Source organism: Littorina saxatilis, linkage group LG11 (assembly GCF_037325665.1).
Source record: "Littorina saxatilis isolate snail1 linkage group LG11, US_GU_Lsax_2.0, whole genome shotgun sequence".
Classification (NCBI taxonomy): Eukaryota; Metazoa; Mollusca; class Gastropoda; order Littorinimorpha; family Littorinidae; genus Littorina; species Littorina saxatilis.
In genome coordinates this window covers 2296487-2313986 of record NC_090255.1, presented here as the reverse complement: position 1 = coordinate 2313986, position 17500 = coordinate 2296487, and the positions used below count along the sequence as shown (strand labels likewise).

The window sequence follows — 17500 nt, the reverse complement described above, 5'->3', positions numbered from 1 at the left end:
TCCCTGTATACAGGGAATCCCCCTCCAGGAACTCCACCTACAGGGAATCCCACTCTTTTGGTCGACATAGACCCCATCAGCGTCAGTAAAGGGGTTCCACTGCATTGAACCTGTATTCATTTGTCTTCTCCTTAGGAGTTGGAGTGCACGGACCTTCAGACGCTCCTCTTCTGTATCCACGCTTTCCTGTCGGCCAAACTGTCCACCGTTGACCCTGCCTTCCTCTCAAACTACTGACCACCTGTCGTTTGCAAAGGGGAGGGAGGGGGGGGGGTCTTCTTTGTTTAACACTGCCATAAGGATATGCTGTGGATGTAAACATGTGAAATCTTGTTCTGTGATTTTTCTCTGCTTTCTGGAAATGCATGAGATCAAAAAACAAAGAGAACTATTCGCTGCAAAGCGCAACTTCTTCTTCAGCGTTCGACGGGTCGTGTCGCTAGAAAAATTGAAACAATAGCTCTCATTTGTTGTTGTCTGTTTGAAGTGTATAAATGTCACTTGGTAAGTTAAGAGTACATATGTCCCTTAAAAGTGCATATGTCCCTTGGTTACCTGATGTTGGCATTAGCACTCTGCTACATGTACTTAGTCATGGTTCTGAAGATTTATGTTAACGACACTTCACCAAAGACTGATAACGTAGTCTATTGTGGAGGAGATTTTGTGATGAGAGTTCTTAATTGTTGATATTTGCTTTACTGCCATTTGAGGTACATTACAGATCTGTGATTTTTTTTCTAACTAGATTGAGTTCTGGTGTTATCAAAACTTGACCACAGGTTTGTTTTTAAGAATGTTACAGAAAGAATGTAAGGCGGAAGTCCTTTGTTACGGTTATTTTGTTGTGCCAAGTGGCTGCGTCTGATGTTCATTTTTCTGTCTCATTCTCTCTGTTTCCTTTCTTCAGTTTGCAACTTTTGTAATGGAGGTTGAGATTATGGACACTATACCTCGTCTTCAGCCAAAGTTGCTTCCTACTTCACAATTAGCGGCATTTTCTTTGTTTTCTTCTATCTGTTTTCTGTGTTGTTTGTTGGTTTTGATCAATTGGTTGAACTGCTGCAACTGCGTTATTTGTTATTGTTTCACTCCTGACAGGTTTTACTTAGCTGTACTGTTTATGTTAGTTTAGTGTGTGATATTACAGTGTTTCGGGAATGTAGATGAGCAATAGTTTCAGTACAAGAAACGTTGGCACTGTGGGGCAGATAGAAGCAGATGACTTCAACGACAAAGTCATGGGTGGTAGAATCTCTTTGCACGTAATCCCATGCTAGGGACATGATGTGCTACTGACGGCCAGAATTTCACTTTGTGTGTGTTTAATTAAAATCAGGGAGTGCACTATGTATGTAAATGTCACCAGACTGTTTTGTCTCACAGCCAAAAGCAGGGTGCTAGATCTGTGTTCAAGGAACTCGGCACGCACATAGTTGGTGGGTAACCATTGTGTAGTTGTGTCAAATGAACAATTTGCAATTTGTTGCTAAAGCTGTACATGCTTTTGCTTTCTGTCTTTTCCCTTGTGTTCTCTCTGTGTGTCATTGTATCAATCTTTCTCTCTCTCTCTCTCTCTCTCTCTCTCTCTCTCTCTCTCTCTCTCTCTCTCAATCACACAAACACACACACAAACACACACACACATGCATGCCCACACACACTCACACACACACACACACACACACACACACACACATGCACGCACAAACACACACACACGCACACATACACACACATACACACACACACATGCACGCGCACACACACACACACACACACACACACACACACACGCACGCACAAACACACACGCCCGCGCACACATACACATTTTATATGACCTAACTCTTGCTTCATTGTTTGTATCTAATTGCAAAATGACCGTCATGTTTATGATAATTTGAGGCTGGCTTGAAATACTGACCTTGCTCAGAATTGATTGATTGAATTTTGAACAGGGGCTTTATTCTCTATATTTGCAGTGTTCTCCAGCTAAGAAACATACACTTCTATTTGTTTGATATTTCTGATCAGGTCTCTTCTGCAAGATAATTGTTTTTGTGATGAGTTGTTGACTTCTTTTTGTAAAAAAGGTATGATCTTGGGGGTTTGGGATTGGGTTGTTTTTTTTTTAAACTGAATGAGAGTCTGGGTTTTTTTCTGTAAAAGAAATTAGGCAAAAAAAAAAAATAGGTCTGTTTACGGTAACATGGGCCAAAAAAATAGGGTCGATAGGTCGGGATTTTTATTTTTTTTTTTTTTTTTTTCTCCAAAAAAACATATTTTTACGTTATTTTGCCCAAAAAAACAATTTTTTTTTTTTTGTTTTTTTTCCCCAAATGCCAAAAAAAAGTCTAGGGTCGCGCGAAAAAACTAGGGTCGGTCGGGTTACCGTAAACAGACCTTTTTTTTGTTTTGGCCTTATGTTACTATTTGTCTGCCTGTGGTGTTCGGATAGAGAAATTTAATTCTCACTCACAAAATGTACATCTTAAAAGTCCCCTGTTACAGAATTCTGAAAATGCTTCAGAATTTTATGATTAACCCCAAACATTTAACATTTTTTTTTAGGTGGAAAAGCTATTTTATCCCTGTGTCATTTAAATATTAAAATGTTTGTGTTAAAATTGTGCTTTTTTGTTAGAGTGAGCAGCAGTTTAATTTCTATTCACTGCCCTTACCCAACCTGCCATGAATTCATGCTCAAAAGTGATGCTTTAATTGTTTTGGTCCACAGTCAAAAAATGAATTCACACCGAGTTTTTGATGATTTAAAAAAAACAAATTTTAAATGTAAAAATGATAGAAACAGATGTTTCTTTAAATGCTGAACAGAGTTCATTTGAAATTTGTTTGTATCATACATTTGGCAGTGTAAATACTCACAAGATAAGACATGAAGTCAATGTTAAAATGTACATTTTTCACATTTGAAAATGTGTTTTATTGGACAGGAGATCTGGAATATGTGATAAATGTACATTGATCTGTTCTTTCGTCTTTCTTCTTCTGCTTGTACAGTAGATATAACAGTCGTTACGTTGCTCATGATGATGCTGAACAATTGTTTCTATGTTTCTATCTCTGCCAGTCTGTCTCTCTGTTTCATTCTTTAAGCATGAAGTTGAAAATGTGTTTTCTGCGAACTTTTTTGAAATGTTAATGAATAGGGGTTGTTGGGTTCTGCTTTCCCCACTGTTTTGTTTTTGGTTTGGTTTTGTTGCTTGTTAAACTGTGTTCAAATGAGTTCACTATTTATAATGTGATGAAGTAACGATGTACATGTACAATTGTGACCCTCCACCACGAAATGAGTCGCATGTCACCTCGCGCGGTTCTGCGCTAGGCTTAATATAAGTCCGGGGAGTGTCTGGTAACAGTGTGAGGGTCACCTTAGTCACAGGCTTATAACTCAAACAGTTTTTGCTCTTTTCTAAAAACGGTCTTCACCACTGGATAGAGCGTAAAAAACTCTTTAGGAAAATGTAAAAATATGAAAATCCTGCAAAGGTGACATGCGACTCATTCCGTTGTGGAGGGTCACAATTGTCTACTCACTTACTTCACCCCCTCCCCCTCCTCTGTTTTTCCCTCCGTCTTCTTTGCTTTATGTCTACTAACTTTCCTCCATAAATAACACTGCCATTTTATGAATTGTAAGGACAAATACTGAAGATGAACAAGGCCAGCATGTATAGAACTGAAGAGTATTATTACTGTCAAAACTTTATGCTCTGACTCAAGTGATTATCGTCGTCACCTGCAATTTAAAGCACAAATGTCCTGAAAAATGCTTGAACGTTGAACCTTTCAAAGTGTCAGTAACCGCTGTTACATGGGTGTTACTCTTCCAGCTTTTGCCGGATTTCCGGTTTTTGACAAAATCTGAAGCCAGAAATTCCGGTTTTCCGGGTTTTCAAAAAAAAAACCAAAAAAAAGCTTCGTTTCGCTAAGTTGAAATAACGAGCAGCGGTTCCGATCCGACTTTTGACACCGGTTCGCGTGCTTTCTCGGTTCGCTCCTTTGGATTTGCCGCCATCTTGCTTATTATGATTTGGTTTCGTCGGTGTCCAGAAACTTTCTTTCAAACTTGAGCATTTTGGACCCCTGCCTTTCAGGTTTTTTGATTTTTCCCAGTAACACCCATGCTGTTAAAGTGTAGACTGGTTCATGCGCCTGCATAGTGATCTTCACTTCAGCTTTAAACTTCTGTTATTTCTATATTGTTGTGTGTTTGCTTTGTGTTTCTTTTCTTTTGTTGTTTTAGTTGGGTTTGTTTTGTTTTGACAGTAGTGAGCCTAACTATGTGCCAGTACTTCTTGCTGTTGCTTAACCCCTTCACTGCCCACCCCGTATGTATTACGTGGTCATTTTTGGTTTGTCCTACGCCCATACATGTACTAGGTATGTGGCATTTACATCAGCACTTTTCAGGACATTTGTGAAAACTAAATGGGAGGTAACCACTGTCCAACTTCTTGATGGGGTTTAAACACAGTGACAGTTCTTTCCCATTGACCAGCAATACCAAAATGCTAATATACTGTGGCAGTGAAGGGGTTAAAATTGTTATGTGTGGTTTTCAATGAGAGAAGCTTATGGGTAATTTTATTCACCAAAGATGTGTGTGTGTGTGTGTGTGTGTGTGTGTGTGTGTGTGTGTGTGTGTGTGTGTGTGTGTGTGGTTGACCCACCTGGCCTTTCTTACTCCTATTGCTTTAAGTTTCCTTTTCCTGGTACAGGATTTCAGTTACATGTACATGGGAGGTGATGCTTGTGACCAAATGTTGGTGTTGTCTTTTTTTCACTTTGTGGATTTTACAATGACTTTTATATTGTTTTGTGTATTAGTTTTCTCGTTGCTATGAATTATTTTCTTTTTGATTTGTGTAAATATGTTATTTTTTTTGGTTATGCTTTACTTACAAAACCTCTTTCCATAGGCATGCGCATTAGTCTTAATGTTGTGGTTTAATCGGACCTTTTTTTTTTTCTTTTTCTTTTTCCCTTTTCTTTTTCCCTTGTGGATTGTTGATTCTCCTATTACATAACTCATTATTTGGTATTATTATAATTCTGTTTTATGTGTGCAATAACCCAGAAAGGTATAACACTAATATCTTTGTGCAATAGTGTTTTGTGTGTGATATAATCAGTCATTATAGCAGACATTTTTGGCATTCAGAATATTGATAGTTATATGAGGCAGATTTTCTAGTAAGATTTTTCAACAGTTACTCCCAACCAGTTCCTTTCCTGGAACAGTTTTGTACAGTTACATTTGACTTTTATTGTTGACGCTTGTTGTGTTGGCTTTACATCATAGTGATGATAAACAGTTATCTCTGTCCAGACCTGGGAACCCATACATCATAGTGATGATAATTAAGCACATTTATCTATATCTCTGTTTCGTGAATATTCTAAGAAAAGCAAAAGAGCTTCTTATGTGCGTGCTTTGAATTGAAAATGACAGGTGGTACTGTGCTGATTAGAATAGCAAATGTGATAGATAATAAAATAAAATAAAAATTCAACAAAAATCACAAATATTCTACTTTAGAGTTTGGACATGTTTCTCAAAAGGCATCTCTTGAGATGTAGATGTTTTAAGTAATTAGGGAGCTTAGTCGAAAATCTTATTACAACCTCTTTTTCTTTAGTAACAGATCTCAGACTTATTCTCTCATATTTTAAAAACAAGCTTCAGATTTCAGGCAGAAGCTCACTTCAGTATTGTTGTTGAGAATGTATGTATAATCAGAACTTTTAAAGCAACAGATAAACTTCAGAAAGAATTTACGCTGAGCATTTTACACTTTTTTGTTAAAATTGTGTTTTTAGTTTCATAATGATGGGGTTACAATTCACGAAAATGTATTGGATCAGAAAATGTACTCTTGTGCTTTGTACAGCTCTTTGTTCGTTGTTGACAATGCTACTCAGCTTTAAATTGCATGCTGTATATTTATGGGGAATCACCCACATGTAAATATGATCCGTGGGATTAAAGGCGCTGTGTTGTGAATTGAATTCTCCGCTTGCTATGCTTAAGCTGGCTGCTTGTTGATACTGTCTGTGCTTCCTGACGAAGACATCGAGCTTTGGGGGTGCATGTAATTTGTTGATTGTGATGAAGTCTTATCTACAGTTGAAGCTTCAGTTTACTTTCATGTGATGAAGTCTTATCTACAGTTGAAGCTTCAGTTTACTTTCATGCGCTTTAACGCCTCAATATGAAGCATGCTGCTTCTGATAAGAATGTACTCGTATTCCTTGTTGGGAAAGAGTTTCAGTTTTTCCCCCACTTACTTTTAAGAGTGATGATGCTATGAGAGTGTTTCTTAGGATACTGTAACCTAAACTGATTGATTGATTTTTTTCAACTTCTCAGTACCTAAATCTTAAATGTGATTCTTGCTAGCGAGGTAAAGTCTGTGTAGGTGCAACATTTAAATGTGATTCTTGCTAGCGAGGTAAAATCAGTGTAGGTGCAACATTTAAAGGTTCTGTTCGACTTTTAGAAGATTAGGATTTCAAAATGAATTGCACTGTGTTTGAACAGCAAGGAGACAGTAAGAAAGCTCAACTTTAACAAAATACCTGTTATTAAGCCCTACTTTGCGGGTGACAGTGCAAATAGGCATAGGTCTCTTCTTTTTTTGTGCAGCTTGAAAATGTTTATAGCTTTCCTGCAATTGCAGGTACAAGTTAACTGTTTGTAAATTTGTCATTTGCTGCTTTAAAAGTTGAAAGCTTTAAAGAATTTAAAAGTGTGAATGAACCTTATTTTCTTACCACATGGGTAGATATATTATATGTAAGCTTTACGGTTGTCAAGAATGTCCGTGACCATTGTTCATTAGTTGTGTAGCACAGTGCATGTGCGCTTTACAGTTTTTACCAAGACTTTCCATACAGTTTTTTTCATACGTTTGTGTGAAATTTCATGTATTGCATTAGGTTTTGCAAAGCTTTGGGATTTGTATTTTGTAATTGTGTGTCTGACGGTTTCGCTTATTGTGTGATGTGTGCTCATGGCAAACAACACGTTACTGTTGATAGGGCTGCCATTGCAAGAGGTTTTTTTTTAGGAAAGAAGGTTGCAGCAGTGAACAGAAACTTTGTAATGTAAGAGTACTGGTATGAAGCGATGGTCGGTTTATTGATGCACAAAATTGTATGCACATTTAATGCCTTATTTTCTGTCTCATTGCAAAAACGTCATGCCTCTCATCTTTTTCACATGTCTTTTTACTTTTTCATTTTCTTTTTAGTCATTTATTTGTGACTTTAAAAAAAAGGATATACTTTTCCTTTGGTGAGATTTTGGTGTAAATTAGTACACCAATTTTTGGCAGATAAGTCATGGTTTTAATGTTCTTACATCAAAGCGAGTGAATGAAATATGGACTCAAACCATTTAGTGTGTGTATATATCTCCATCTACTACACATGAAAGAAAGTCCTCCCTTGTATTTGATGTATTAACTTATACTCAATAGAAATAACGATATGATTGCTAAGTAATGATCTTATCGCCCATAACCAATCATGCTTTTTTACGTGAGATGTCTTGCAAAATGTGTACAGCTCTTATTTTGGTATGCAATATAAATGTATATGCTGCCATGGTACTGCTCTGTGACAATCTATTTGAAGTTTAATATTACTCCAGATAATGGAATCGTTTAACTTTTGTTTCAAGTTCAAAGGATATTAAAGGATATTTTATTACTGTATATTTATTTAAGATAACAACTTTCCAGTATAAACAGCCACAGGTCTGTCCAGATTTTACAAAACATTGGAACCTTTTTTAAAGACAAATGTTAAAGAGAGGAAGTCTTAGAATGGAGGTAAATTTATAGAGATTAGGAACATAAAATCTGAAACAGGATGGTCTTAAAAGTGGGGAAGGAGTATTAATTTTTATTTATTTATTTTTTTTTTTTTGGGGGGGGGGGTGTCTTAAAAGGTGTTTCGCTGTAACATTGAATAAGAGCATTCCTCTACTTAGACACACACCAAGACTCAACAGCCTGGCTGCATTTTGTGCCACTTTTGAAGCTAAGAACATTCTTCATCTTACTGTAATAGATCCTACATGTGTAAGTTTCAAACACAGAGACCACCATGTAAACTCCGCCCTGATATGGCCCTTCGTGGTCGGCTGGGCGTTAAGCAAACAAACAAACAAACAATGTAAACTGAGCAAGGCAATAGTTAATTGAAGTGGTCCTCTGAGCCAATTAAGTTGAATGGAATTGTTAAAAGTTTATTGTTCTATTATTTTGCTTGAAAGTAAATGTATTTAGTGTTGAAATAGTTGGCTTTTATTCCTTATAAGTTGATATATTAAGCGCAGAGAGCATATATATCTCTGTGGTTTTTCGCTAGCTGTCATCCTTATTATTAAAAAAAATCAAAAAACTTCGCAATAGAAATTCTCTCTCTGCTCAGAAGCAGTCACGTTGTTGATTGTTGGTACATGTCCAAACGGAAGGACACTCTGTTCCCATGTAAACGGCTGGATAGATGCATGGTGATCGACAGGGTTATTTGCATGGGAAGGGTTTAGTATTTAACATTACTCAAGATAATGGTTGCATTTCCTTACTGCAAAGGGTATTCTTATTATTCTTATCCAGCAATTTAAGAGATATGTGTTTATATACTTTTGCTTATCTACGATTGTATAAGGTGAAATGTATTAAGTAGCAGTTTGCGTACTCAGACATCAATTTTGTAATCATGTGATTTTTGTAATATCTCTCCTCCATTTATTACTTTGTCACTCAGAGAGGACTGGTTGATATGCATTCAAGTTACCAAGCATTTTTGTTTGTTTTTGAAGAAAAATCAAATTCTTGCAGTTATTCAGGGAATTGTATACAATCTCCTAGTACCGTTTCCACTTTCTTTTTCTTTCTCCTTTTTTTGGGGGGTGGGTGGGGATATCTTGCTTCAGATATGTGGCAGAACTGCCATATTTGGATTTGACGTTGCGTGCACAGTGAAACCCCCGCGGGTTAGGGGGAGTCCCATATTGGTTGGGAGGAGAAAGAATTTACCCGATGCTCCCCAGCATGTCGTAAGAGGCGACTAACGGATTCTGTTTCTCCTTTTACCCTTGTTAAGTGTTTCTTGTATAGAATATAGTCAATTTTTGTAAAGATTTTAGTCAAGCAGTATGTAAGAAATGTTAAGTCCTTTGTACTGGAAACTTGCATTCTCCCAGTAAGGTAATATATTGTACTACGTTGCAAGCCCCTGGAGCAAATTTTTGATTAGTGCTTTTGTGAACAAGAAACAATTGACAAGTGGCTCTATCCCATCTCCCCCCTTTCCCCGTCGTGATATAACCTTCGTGGTTGAAAACGACGTTAAACACCAAATAAAGAAAATGCACAGTGAAAGTGTTTTCAACGACACCTATGCCAAATAACACTCATGTCAATCAATCTTTAAAATTAATGAAAACTTTCCTGGAATTAGCATGATGTGAATTCATGTACTTGAAAGAATTTGATAGTTACAGAACTTTTTTTACTTTTATTTAGCTTTTCTCCCATTTTTTTAATTTTGGAAAACAGACTTGTTAGGTTGGTGATTTGAATAGATCTTTTGTTTTAAATGAGTTTTGTTTTTATTATTTCATCTTATTATTAATTTATTATTTTGGTCAGTAACATGTGTGGTCAGCAGTATGAGTCACCCAGTTAGGTTTGCTACTTTACCTCATCACCTACAATTGTGGTCACTCGTGATACAGGTAGATACAGGTATTTGCTGGTTGTTTCCTTTGCATGAATACAGATACAGGAAATAAAATGCGTTTTTACATATTGCTGGTCTGCAGTGTTGTTTTAATTTAGAAACCTTGAACATTTTAAGTATAGTGTGTGTGTGTCAGTTTGTGTGTGTGAGAGAGAGAGAGTGTATGTGTGTGTGAAAGAGATATAGACAATATGTGACCCTCCACCACGAAATGAGTCGCATGTCACCTCGCGCGGTTCTGCGCTAGGCTTAATATAAGTCCGGGGAGTATCTGGTAGCAGTGTGAGGGTCACCTTAGTCACATGCTTATAACTCAAACAGTTTTTGCTCTTTTCTAAAACGGTTTTCACCACTGGATAGAGCATAAAAAACTCTTTAGGAAAATGTAAAAATATGAAAATCATGCAAAGGTGACATGCGACTCATCCCGTGGTGGAGGGTCACAATATGTTGACAAACTCATGGAGTTGATAGTACATTAACATGCAGGGGTGCATGTGTACAACTGTATATATTCTTCTTTTTTTTTGGGGGGGGGGGGGGGTATGTATGCTCACACCAAGCAGCCGATATAAATTCAGGCATGGGAATTGTCCGCCAAACAGCGGATTTCCGCCTATTTTTTTTTTTCCGCCGAAAAAGCAAAGGGGAGGCACACAAAAAAAGCACCGGTTACTTGCCTTTGCGCAAAAGCCCGCGAACACTTTCCGTACTTTGTTCACGCACTGCTACCGCCCGCCTCAGTTACTTGAACTTTTATGTTTGAAAGTAAACCAGATTGCACAGATTGTGTTACAAGTTACATTTTCCTGTTTGTCTCAACAGATCAATTTTTTAACAAATTTAAACCATATAATACATGTATATTTTTTCTTTTCTTCAAAAAAGCAAAAATTGGTACTAAAAACTGATTCTAAAAACAGAATTTAATTAATGGCAAACTTGGAGCTCAGGTGACACCAGATTGCACCATCTGGGTTCTTTGGAGAAAAAAATGTCTGGGGGGGCATGCCCCCGGACCCCCCTAGTAAGGCTAGGTGCTTCGCGCCGTCGACTTGACGCTTCGCGTCTTCAGTTATAAATGTTCAGCCTTTTTTAAAATTTTCAATTCCCATGCCTGATAATACACGCTTATTTTTCAAACTTCTTCTCATTTGCAACACATATATGAAGAAGCGAAACCTTTATTGTAGGTAGCCTACAGAAAAAGAAATTCCTGAAAAACACGTAAATATTTCTCTGTGGACCCACTGAATGTTGCACATCTACAAAGCCACACCTATTCTAGACACGCCTGAAACTGAAGCTACCTTAATGTACAACATAAAGAGGGAATCTCAGAAAATATGCAAATTAGAGATCAGAGCTTTTGCAAAGCAATATTTTCAACACAGGTTTCACTGTAATAGCAACACATGCATCTTATCAACTTTGCACTCAAGTGTGTAGTACTTGTAGACGTGTTAAAGATGGCAGCCCTGGTAGACAAGCTTTGTTTTTCTCACACACTCTCAGCTGAAGTGTTCACATTCTGAACACACTTCTTGTAACTAGTTTTGAACACAGTGGGACATTGTACATAATTACTTTTACTGGGAAACGTAGTACACATGTTAAACACGGGTTACAGAAAGTGGAACACTATAGCTGAGAGTGTGAGAGAAAAACAGAACAAGTCTACCAGGGCTATCACCTTTCGCACGTCTACTATTACTTTTGCAATTCATTAACAAAACACACACACACACACATACAAGTGTAGCACGGAGGGCATCACATCCGGGTCAAACTTGGGCGGTTGTAAAGGGACCACACTCTGACCGGAGAGAACAACAACATCGTATAGAAAACAAGCATTTGGAGTTAAATGAAATACAGCCTATATCATCATCGTCTCCATGGAACAATCTTTATAGAATGCTGAAAGAACAAGAAAAACATCGTATTTGAACGTTGGCAGCCTACCTTTCTTGTTTTTTTGATTCATCGTATATGAAACAAACACTGGCATGTAATGCAGTACATTCTGCGTTATAGTCGTCTAGCTCAGTCTATGAAATTATAATCGTTGATCTGGAATGTTGAAAAGGAACGTGGTCAAATATGTTGCAATGGGCAATTTCTGCCCAACACATGAGTTGAGCATGTTTGAGTCTCAAATGGCCAACCATGAGCGGTAACATGCAGGGCACCCCATAGAACGCGTCCCTGCGTCCCATACGCACTAGAAGCCGAAAACACGTAAATTATGTGTGGAGGGGGTCCCGGGACGCACTAAATTCCCTTGATCGTGCGTACCGTAGATACTATTTTCAGACTGAGGTACAGCCGGCTTTCAGATTTTGCAAGCACCGATGTCAATTTCACGCGAAGGAAATCGGAAAGGAGGTTGAAACCGATTCAAAAGTATATATGTGTGTGTGTGTGTGTGTGTGAGTATGTGTGTGTGTGTGTGTGTGTGTGTGTGTGTATGTGTGTGTGTGTGTGTGTGTGTGTGTGTGTGTGTGTGTGTGTGTGTGTGTGTGTGTGTCATGTCCTCCTAGAATATGTCAATGATAAAGACACTTCACAGTAAACTATGCGTGACGACTCGACAATGTTTCATGAGTACAACGGGACTTTTCGGCTTTTGGACCCTTGGGACCCTCTAAAATTCTGCAGTGGGGGTCCATGGACCCTCTGGGAGGGGCGTCTGTGGGGAGCCCTGACATGTCACACCACATCTAGAGTATCTACACACATATTTTGTCAATGGAGGATTTAGACTATCACGTTCCTACGAGACTGTTTTTTGCTCGCCTGAGCAATCAGGAAAAACTTAGGAATGAGCAACGACAGTGAGGCCATTCGGGTCATTAGATAAGCAATTATCATTTTCTTCAGCGTTCATGGTGCTATACAAATTTTGTGTGATTCATAGTATTATCAGTACGCACGACGAGAGTGATTCGCATGGGCATGTTCTCTTCTTCTTGTATTATTTAAAGGGTTATAACAAGCTGTGACGTATTGTTGCGGTGTTTAGAACTACGCAGGCCTCTATTTCCTTCGCAAAATAATCCAATGTAAGATGAAAATATGAATGGCAATGCGTGTTTATGTACAAAAGGGATTTAGCACCAAGAAATCATTTGGGAAAACGAAATGGCTGATTCTCTAAGACGGAGAACACAGTTGCTGTTCAGAAAACCCAAAACCTCCTTACTGAATACTAAAGAATTAACTGTTCACAATATATAGGCTATTCAATAATGAAATTGACAGATACTTATCTAACCACACACAAAGCGCGCGGGCTGTCTAGGTTATTCTTTAAAATTGACCAGAAACTAAACGTAGCAAAACAACTATTGCAACACATTTCGCAGCACCCCAATTAAAGCATTATTTCCCGTGTCATGTCATTCAAACTTTCGATGCCATTTAAGGCCGTCCACTTGACTATCTGACACCTTCTGGTTTAAAGAGTTCTTTAACATGGATCACGTGACCGTCGCTCAAATAAGGTTACCCCCAACATCGACGTGTCAAAAATGGAAGGGACCAATTAAAAATCGACGAAAAATCATAATACATGAAGGTAAGCTTAAAACCTGGCAACTTGTACATAGGAGGAAAAGGCATTTAAAACAAAAACACAACACTCAATTAGAAGGGTAATGTGTAAAATCGTACATTTAAGTGGAAATTCTCAACAAGGAATTGGCAGCAAAAAAAATGCTCATACTTATTTTCTCAGTGTTGCAAGCAAACAGAATTTGTAAGCACAATCAAAAAAGAATGTTAAATAGTTGTAAAGGGAGTAACATTTTATGAAAATGGCAAACAAAGCTAACATTTCACAGGGACGAGAGCACCTTAGGTCCTCAAACTAACAATACATATATTTTGGAAGTAAAACATTTTAAAGCTGTACAATATTCCAGCCAAATCAAAGTAACTGGCTTTCAGTAAGCAAAATATATAATCTGATTTGTATGAAGTAATCTTTGTTTTCCGCCATTGAACAACATCTGTTGACAAATGTTGGTTACAGAAATGGATTGATTTCCCTGCAGGTCAACTCGCCTGGAGTACTCTACAACACTGATCACTGTTAAAAAATAATAGGAAATAAACGTACAAGGGTTGTTTGAAAAGTTCATAGCCTGCACATTTAAGGAGGTTAGCTAGAACAATGACAGCAGAACATGTTCGGATATGTAACTCAGCTTAGTTTATATGTGTTGTGAAGAGTCGTTTTTCTTGGGAAAAAAGGGGTGCAAACAATCCCGAGTGACAATATAGAAGGATTATTCTCCAGAGCTGTGTGGAAACCATGTTACGAAGTTGACATTTATTTGTTTTACTGAGGCAAGTTAAACATACTAATTGATGTCATTAATAAATACTAGTTCCATGTATATCCTTGGCTTACAGATAAAGAATTAGAAAAACTCGCACATTTTGTTTGTCTGCGTTCAGTAAATTGCAAGGATTTTAAAGTACATCAACTTCGTAATATGGAAATCAAATGTTGTGACCTGGATTTGAACACTAACAATCATAACAGACAAACAATGACTATGTGTTTTGCTGCATGTCTGTATTGTCATCTAACTGGATAATAACTGACAAAGTAAAGAGAATACCTTCTAGTTGTCATCTAATATATGTTATAATCATTTAAAGGACTGAAAATGCATATCACAAAATGGTTCACAGCTCTGGAGAATAACCCGCATCAGTCACTAGCTAGCCAGCGACATATGTCTCCACACGTGGTTGCTAAGCACTTTTAGAGACACACCGCTATAGCCTACAATAATGGCACGCGGGTTTGTACCTACCCCCCACCCCCACCCCTCACTTTCCAAGACACAATTTAACAAGTCTTCACAACACGCACAAACTAAGCAGAGTACTTTCCAGAACTCGTCTATTCGCGCTCATGTGCACGTGCGTTTTTAAAGTTTGGGAGCAATTTTGGTGAGAAATAACAGGTCAAAATAATGTTTGTGGCACACTCTTGATATGGGGGCTACGAACAGACAAAGCAGCCCTCGTAATCAATATATCTTCATGTATTACCACGAATGGATTTGCTGAAACATTCATTGCTGATGCTTTTAGTACTAGATGTATAACAAAAAATATAAAAACGACAACATCACAGGCACTTTGATGGTTGTAACAGAGAAGCATAGTTTATGCACTAACAAAATGTTAAAAAAATAAAATAATAAAGGGTGCTGTAATGAATTCGGATAATGGCGGAGGGGGTAGTGGGTGTTGCGATGGGGTGGTGGGAGGGGAAAGACAGGTAACTGACATGGCAGTCCTTTTTACATTTAGTCAAGTTTTGACTAAACGTTTTAACGTAGAGGGGGGAATCGAGACGAGGGTCGTGGTGTATGTGCGTGTGTGTGTGTGTGTGTGTGTCTGTCTGTGTGTGTGTGTAGAGCGATTCAGACTAAACTACTGGACCGATCTTTATGAAATTTGACATGAGAGTTCCTGGGTATGAAATCCCCGAACGTTTTTTTCATTTTTTTGATAAATGTCTTTGATGACGTCATATCCGGCTTTTCGTGAAAGTTGAGGCGGCACTGTCACGCCCTCATTTTTCAACCAAATTGGTTGAAATTTTGGTCGGGTAATGTTCGACGAAGCCCGGACTTCGGTATTGCATTTCAGCGTGGTGGCTTAAAAATTAATTAATGACTTTGGTCATTAAAAATCTGAAAATTGTAAAAAAAATATGTTTTTTTATAAAACGATCCAAATTTACGTTCATCTTATTCTCCATCATTTGCTGATTCCAAAAACATATAAATATGTTATATTCGGATTAAAAACAAGCTCTGAAAATTAAATATATAAAAATTATTATCAAAATTAAATTTTCCAAATCAATTTAAAAACACTTTCATCTTATTCCTTGTCGGTTCCTGATTCCAAAAACATATAGATATGATATGTTTGGATTAAAAACACGCTCAGAGAGTTAAAACGAAGAGAGGTACAGAAAAGCGTGCTATCCTTCCCAGCGCAACTAATACCCCGCTCTTCTTGTCAATTTCACTGCCTATGCCGTGAGCGGTGGACTGACGATGCTACGAGTATACGGTCTTGCTGCGTTGCATTGCGTTCAGTTTCATTCTGTGAGTTCGACAGCTACTTGACTAATTTACTTGTTTTGTTTTGTTTTGCTGCCTTGTCATGGTCGGCTCACGAAATTCGCTGCACAATGGCAAGCCAACAGTTCTTACAGTAAATTGCAAGACTTTGAACGATCATTACTGTCACACTGGAACAGCTGGGATTGGCAGTGTGTGTCCATGCAGTGTGACAGTTCCCACGCTATGCATCTCGACACAAGTCCTCTCTCTGGTCTTTGCTTCTTGTTACAAGTCCTCTCTCTAGTCTCTGCTTCTTGTTACAAGTCCTCTCTCTGGTCTCTGCTTCTTGTTACAAGTCCTCTCTCTGGTCTTTGCTTCTTGTTACAAGTCCTCTCTCTGGTCTTTGCTTCTTGTTACAAGTCCTCTCTCTGGTCTCTGCTTCTTGTTACAAGTCCTCTCTCTGGTCTGTGCTTCTTGTTACAAGTCCTCTCTCTGGTCTGTGCTTCTTGTTACAAGTCCTCTCTCTGGTCTGTGCTTCTTGTTACAAGTCCTCTCTCTGGTCTGTGCTTCTTGTTACAAGTCCTCTCTCTGGTCTGTGCTTCTTGTTACAAGTCCTCTCTCTGGTCTGTGCTTCTTGTTACAAGTCCTCTCTCTGGTCTGTCCTTCTAGTTACAAGTCCTCTCTCTGGTCTTTGCTTCTTGTTACAAGTCCTCTCTCTGGTCTGTCCTTCTAGTTACAAGTCCTCTCTCTGGTCTGTGCTTCTTGTTACAAGTCCTCTCTCTGGTCTGTGCTTCTTGTTACAAGTCCTCTCTCTGGTCTTTGCTTCTTGTTACAAGTCCTCTCTCTGGTCTTTGCTTCTTGTTACAAGTCCTCTCTCTGGTCTTTGCTTCTTGTTACAAGTCTTCTCTCTGGTCTGTGCTTCTTGTTACAAGTCCTCTCTCTGGTCTGTCCTTCTAGTTACAAGTCCTCTCTCTGGTCTGTGCTTCTTGTTACAAGTCCTCTCTCTGGTCTGTGCTTCTTGTTACAAGTCCTCTCTCTGGTCTGTGCTTCTTGTTACAAGTCCTCTCTCTGGTCTGTGCTTCTTGTTACAAGTCCTCTCTCTGGTCTGTCCTTGTTACAAGTCCTCTCTCTGGTCTGTCCTTGTTACAAGTCCTCTCTCTGGTCTTTGCTTCTTGTTACAAGTCCTCTCTCTGGTCTCTGCTTCTTGTTACAAGTCCTCTCTCTGGTCTCTGCTTCTTGTTATCAACACCCACAGTTACACAACAGATGCATTGGATGTCAAAACTCGCTGTCTCGTTGCCTGTACCATGCACTGACTCGTAGGTTGTAGCAATTAAGAGGTGCATCAGCTTCACACTGTATCTTGACACTACAGCCTCACTCTGCCTTTGATTCTTGACGCGCACAACCCCTACAGTAACACAGCACACTGAACATTGGTATGACCGGGAAGCTTCTTGCCTGGAGAGTCTTACACCCACAACCGCTACAGTTACACAACACACTGACAATTATAACGACCGGGTGGCTCCTTGCCCGAACACACTTTCAAACAACTTGGGAAAGTCGCTGGTTCAATGCTGTTTAGTCTCTCAGGTGCCAAGAGATTTGATAGA

General features: G+C 38.6%; 2 protein-coding genes across 3 annotated transcripts in view; one reads left to right on the top strand and one right to left on the bottom strand.

Moving 5' to 3' along the window:
- Positions 1-1606, top strand: part of LOC138979402 (gamma-1-syntrophin-like) — a 23292-nt gene extending 21686 nt beyond the window's left edge. Inside the window, exon 14 of the mRNA XM_070352119.1 lies at positions 136-1606. Within this exon, the coding sequence (XP_070208220.1) occupies positions 136-237 (102 nt within the window). The 3' untranslated portion in view covers positions 238-1606. The remainder of the gene's footprint in view (positions 1-135) is intronic.
- A 9345-nt stretch (positions 1607-10951) lies between these two features.
- Positions 10952-17500, bottom strand: part of LOC138979401 (neural cell adhesion molecule L1-like) — a 35179-nt gene continuing 28630 nt past the window's right edge. For both annotated transcript variants that reach the window (XM_070352117.1, XM_070352118.1), the window contains exon 14: positions 10952-17500. This exon is cut by the window's right edge and continues 355 nt beyond it. The gene's annotated coding sequence lies outside the window, so the exon portion shown is untranslated.